The 6,000-nt window shown below is 44.6% G+C and overlaps 1 protein-coding gene across 2 annotated transcripts in view; it reads left to right on the top strand.

Moving 5' to 3' along the window:
* Window positions 1–2,040: 2,040 nt before the first annotated feature.
* The window catches only part of Nost (Nostrin), a 9,246-nt gene continuing 5,286 nt past the window's right edge, over window positions 2,041–6,000 (top strand). For both annotated transcript variants that reach the window (XM_018035173.2, XM_026818803.1), the window contains exons 1-2: window positions 2,041–3,934; window positions 4,232–4,801. In XM_018035173.2, the coding sequence (XP_017890662.1) occupies window positions 3,179–3,934; window positions 4,232–4,801 (1,326 nt within the window). In that variant the 5' untranslated portion in view covers window positions 2,041–3,178. The remainder of the gene's footprint in view (window positions 3,935–4,231; window positions 4,802–6,000) is intronic.

Below are 6,000 nucleotides of genomic sequence, written 5' to 3' on the forward strand. Positions count from 1 at the left end.
TCGCGTCGCGGTTAATCGACGTGGTTCAAGTGCAAACGATGCAAAAAGAGAAAACTGCTACATTTTCCGTAACGGGAAACACTGGGTCAACCAGGTTTATATACGTGTATCTGGTATACGGTACATGCGTAACAGCCGCGCGACGGCAAGGGCCCGTTTACTTCCGTTCTGCCTTTTACTTGTTTTCTATTCCGTTTTCCCTCGTCGAGCTTTTTCTTCGACCACTTCGGTCTTCCACCCTCCAGTCGCAAGGCTTCCCATAACGAAATCGCGTTTCGAGTTTCAACTCTTCAATCCTTTTAACTACTTCCCACGTTTATTTATTATTCATTGATAATCTGCATAATGAGTGAGTCAGTAAGAAATACCACTTAATGATTGTATTAAAACTTATTATGTAGGAATTTTATTGTACTCCAAGTTTGAAATTAAATATAACAATTCTTAAGTTGAAACTCCAGGACTTTATTAGACAATTGTAGCTCTGCACGCAAGCACTTCAGAAATCTGCCTCACTGTAGAATTTTGGTTGGCCTTGTAACTAGTCTTTGTGAGTGATCGAAGTCTAATGGCCAATACAGGAGGGAAATAAGAATACTAGAGAGGCGAGTAGATAGGAACAGAGGTCAAGATGAGTAAGAATGTGTTTTCTTATTGTTAGATAGATTTAGAATGTTTGTCGTTAAGTAAACTGTGTCAATAGTAATGAATTAATTCGTCATGCAACAATTTATTACATGATGCGATTCGTGCTTATATTTTAATGAATTAAAATGTGCTTCTGCCAGGATAATGAAATCAATGACTAGTGGCTAATTTTAAATGCTATTTTACTGTCTAGATTAAGCTAGCTCTAGTTAAATAGCGTCGAACCTGAAGGCCGAACGGTCTCTGAGAAATCGAATCCGTCTATCGAAATTGCAACTTCATTTTTATGCGGAGCAGGAGATAAGAGTTATCGCTATCGGTAGGGTCTGTAGTAGGGACTGTATTCTATGGCTCGTAATTTTGAACGAAAAGATACGCGACGAAATGATTTACGGCAAGCGTAAAGCAACATGAATATTTCATCCGTATACGAAGTTCTATATCAATCTATGTAACATTTTCTGTATCTTTCTACGTAACTCTGTACCTCGTCGACTTCAGTCTGGAAAATAAAGAAGAGACGAAAGTGGATAAATTAAAATTATATAATGTATCAAGGATTGAAGGAAGTTCATTTTTCAAACTGACACTCCGGTTCCATTTTACATAAAAATCCATAGTCCGCTAATTACAAGTACATAAGATTCGATAGGAGAAAAACCGGTCGCAGAAGTAGTTAGAGTCGTGGAAACTGGGCAGCGGCGTTTATCCGGATAATGCAGCACGTGTGTAGCATGTTTCGGGACACGTTTGAGCCCAATCTAAATATAAGCAGAGCGAGCAAAAAAAAAACTGAACCTCTCCCGCCTAGAAACTTGCGTTACCCGCTCGAATAATCTGCATCCGCGTACTATGCTCGCGCCCGCGTTCGCGTTCGTTTCGGACCCCGGCTGCCTATTATGTGCCTACGGGTGTTCGCTCGCGCTTCTCTCTTTCCGTTAGCAAACGCGTGCGTCGCGCGTTACGACCGATCGTGTTAACCGTGTCCTCCTCCAGCAAGGAATATAGACTGTATTGCGTCGCTTCCTTAGAATCGCGTAGTGTGTGCTCTGCCAGTGCTATTCTTCTGTTCGCTAATTATTCTCGCAAAGACTCGAGCGTCGTTAGAACGTCTGTGGAACCGTTCGCCGTTAGCAGAAGACGCCGTTTGCGTTTCGATCGTCGATAGTTTATGCTCGACGAACTCGCGACAAAAAGTAATGATTTGCTCGTTTATGCAAGCCACCACGTGATCCAACCAGTCACTGTTTTTCCCGGATCGTTGCACAAAGATCGTATATTATGCACAGTTGTTTGTTCGCAACCGCGTTTCGCATTGCAAGTGTTCCAAGGTGCGAATACCAATTATCTAGCGTCGGTTTCGTTTGGTCAGAGATTTAAGTATTTAATTTTAGCTTGTAAAGAGATGAAATTTTGCGCGCTTTATCGTCGCGGTACCACCGCACCGGTGCGTTGCACCATGCAACGCGCTGTTCGCTCGGTTGTGTAATATACGTACGTGTGTACGCAACGTAATACGGATATAATTGTTCGGCGACGTTGTATAATCCAACTTCCAGAGTGAATCCAGTAGTGATCGAGACGTCGCCGCGGGAACTCGGTCGTCCTCCTAAATCGTGTTTCTGAACAGAGTTAACAGACTGGAGAATCGATCAGTTCGAGTCAGTGGTCAACGCAGTGGCTGACGCGTTCCATCGATCCACGATTCCTAAACATTTCCATTGAATTCTTGTATCATGTATCGCTGCGCGAGTGTCGCCTCGTCATTTACTTATTTCATTAATTGTGCCATCGTATGTTTCGCACGTATTATTACGGATCGGGCCAGATTCCGCGAATTTTTCGGTGTATTTCCATAACGGGAAACAGTGCGTGTATTCCGAGGATTTTAGAGATTTGTTAGGTGCATGCAGGTTGATAACGATACCGTGGTTTCTATATTTAAGCGAGGACGCTTGAAAAAAGTGCTTCGTCGATAATATATACGGCCGGTGACAACGCTTACTCAGGCTCGGAAGTGCGAAACAATTCGAGTTAGTAACGAGTACGTGTACTGTCGAGACGAGGTCACTGGCTGGAAGAACGATCCCGCGACGTCCTAAAAGCTAAACGATAAACGTTTACGTAATCTGTGCCAAGTAAAACTAGCGTTAACAGTCGACACCTGCTATCGAATCTGAGCCGTAACGAAGTTATTACTATTCTGTTATCCGATACTCGCCGCGGTAACTTAACGAAAACGAAGAAACCGGTGCTCGTGCACTGGGAATGTGCCAAACATTCCCGAGGAGTCCGCGATTCGAGCTTCATCGATTTCAAGCGTAATCAAAACATTTGGAAGTTGAACTTACGAACAAGAGTCGTTCGACGAATCGATTTCAAACGCTTTGTTTCCTTCGGTGGAGAACGATGGGAAAACGAGTGAACGTAATGTGGAATCTTGACAACGACGAATAATAATTTCACGGTGCTCGATCGAGGGATACCATGAAGAAAGTGTATCGGGTAACTGTCGATTTGTGAAGAAGAAATGGAGGAAGCGAAGCACGCGTGGGCTTCCTTGAAGTCCGGTAGGAAATTATCGAACGGTAACTCTACTGCAGTTTGGTACGACGTTCCCGCGCCGGTGATAATACACTGTCACGAGTTTCCTGATTCTACGGCCGACGTTAGTAAAATCGAGGAGGCAACTTCCGTCTCGATCACTGAGGTCGACGCCGATTCGAATCCTAAAAACCAAGAGGATCAAGTTAGCAAGCGACATAGGAACACTGTAGAATTAACGGCAATCGCATCGGTCAGCACTGACGAGGACGGCGTGCCGCAGATCAGCTTCAGTTTCTTGCAAACGGATGAGAAACGCACGGAAGAAAATGGTAGAGCTTCGGTTCAGAGCGAGCTATACGATTTTCCAAAGAACCCGTATGCTTCCAATGAAGAAATTGAAAGCGAGAAAGTGGAAACCGAACGGGAAGCGGATGCAGACGGAGCGCAAGGAAAAATTGAAGAGAATAAACCTGAGAATGTAGAAGAAGGAGAAAAGAGCGAAGGAACGACACCGGTTGAATCGAACGTGTATTCGAATGTTGACGCAACTGGGAAAAACAATAGAGCTCGTCGGTCGACGAGTTCGTTCAAGCATGGAAAGAAGAGCTGCGGGAAATCGGAAAGCGACGCTGGTATTGCCTCGATGTCCGGTTCTTATTCGGATCCCGAGTGCTCGAACATTGATGCTCTTTCGGTCTCGAAAGTTTTCCGCCGAAACTCACGCGGGCGGTACTCGAAGGTACAATATGTATACTTGGTTTACAAGTTTTAGGACACGTTATAAATTAAATGAGATATTTTAAAATACAGACGAGAATTGTTTATATCATTTGAAATTATTCAGGATTTTGCGTATAACAAATATTAATAGTATAAATGTAATTGCGTATGATTTACTAGATGATTACAACTGTATGATGTATTATATTTGAAGATGTCCTAAGACTTGTAAACAGTAGCTACGTCGAGATATATGGGGTGTATGAAATATCGTAGCATTCGCGAGCTATACCGTAGCTAGATCCTAAAATTGCAGAAACACCGGCTGGGGAAAGCATGGGAGAAAATGCGAAGCTGGCTACGCGACGAAACCTCTAAGATCAACGAGGTCGTGAACAAGCACGCGAGGTTGCAAGCGGTTGGCGCTCTCGCCGGAGAATCGCGTAGCCTGACGATGAACCTTGCCAAGAGTAACAGCGCTTCCTACGATCTGACCAAGGCGAGCCCTCAGGAGACAGGGTCGATCACTAGGGTCGAGGAATTCGGATTGAGCACCGCCTCCTCTCCCACGAAAGAGGCTCCCGAGACCTTGACCTTTGACGTAGACGTAAACGCGAACAAACCTTCCAATAATAATTTGAGGAAAACGATTGCGAGCTCGGAAATGGTCTTGAATCACCTGGAGGAGAGCGAGGCAAGGATTGGTCCAGTCTCGTTCAGTATGGATAAACTGTGCTCAGATACGGAAAACGAGGAGACGGAGAATAGAGAGATCAGGGATCTCGGTCGTAAGCCCGCGCCCGGTCTAATTAAGAGAAGAATGCTAGGGTCGATCAGAGGGTTAATGGCCTCAACTCATCTGGCCCACGTTCGCGAGACCGAAGAGGTACATACGCTTAACTCTATTTCATTCATCTGTTCGTCTGTGACGCGACTGACGATCCTTTCTCACGGATGAGAACGAGCAAAATTTGTTTCGACTTACAATTAATATACGTTACGAAATTCTATTTATTTTATTCGGAATTATCTGCTAGCTGATAGAAACGTTGAGAACGAAAGCACGCGACCAGCGATTGGCAATTAGCTGTACAATCTCGAACGTAATAAGTACTTATACTTACGATCGGACGATTGTAATGTAAGCGGTGTAAATATCGAAGAAGCGATCGAAAGGAGGAAAGTGTGGGAAAGTTCTGCGGAGAAAATATGACCGAGCTCGTTCCTTTCTGCTCGTATCTCGTACCTAACGCGTTCTCAATCTCGCAGGTAACCGCTGTTTATTTTACAGTCGAACGACACCGAGTCCGAAACTCGAATCTCTAGTCCTGCTCTCCTATGCTCTTCACGTTCTGCTTTGTAGTCCGTGGTCTCGAAACTCGTGTAAAGCGCGATAGGTATGCAGCCGCGAGCATACTTTCCGCGAAAGTAATCGTGCGTGGTTTACAAGGACACGGTTCCCATCGGTAATCCGTGACAGAAGCGTATAACGAATTCGCCGTTTGTTTTCTCCGCGACCTTATCGGAAATCGTTTGCGTGAGAGACAAGTAGGCATACGCGTAGTAGAAAACCGAAAGAAAGCAGAAGTCGAATGCACGGAGGGGAGACATTACCGTCGGTGATAGTGGCCGCGACCTCCGCGATTTCACCGTGTCACGCGTGGATCTGCGAGAGCCGAGGAAACGAAACGCCGAAAGGTAAAAGGGAAAGGAACCGCGTGCATCGATTGCGATCTCTCGTCTCACGATATTTTACCTCCGATTTCGAAGAACCCTGTTCCGTAATTTCTACACCTGTCCACGGTCGCTTACGCGTCCTCGAAACTCTCGAAACCGTGTTCTAACAATCGCTAAGGCTATACTGTCTCTTATTCACGGTCACCGATTCACGCTAACCGCCGCTGTCCTCTATAACGTTATTTTCTAATAAAAATTAACTAGCTGTTTTCTATTCTTCTATCGTATCGGAAAATCGTATTTGCAGAGGATATAAGGAATCCTTGAACGCAAAATGTTAAGGATGTATTGGCTATACACTCAATCCCAAAAGTTTATGTACCTTAGAAAAACGCATTTCCTATAATT

This window comes from Ceratina calcarata, unplaced genomic scaffold (assembly GCF_001652005.2).
Source record: "Ceratina calcarata isolate Rehan_Ccalc_2016 unplaced genomic scaffold, ASM165200v1 scaffold88.2, whole genome shotgun sequence".
In the NCBI taxonomy this organism is placed as follows: Eukaryota; Metazoa; Arthropoda; class Insecta; order Hymenoptera; family Apidae; genus Ceratina; species Ceratina calcarata.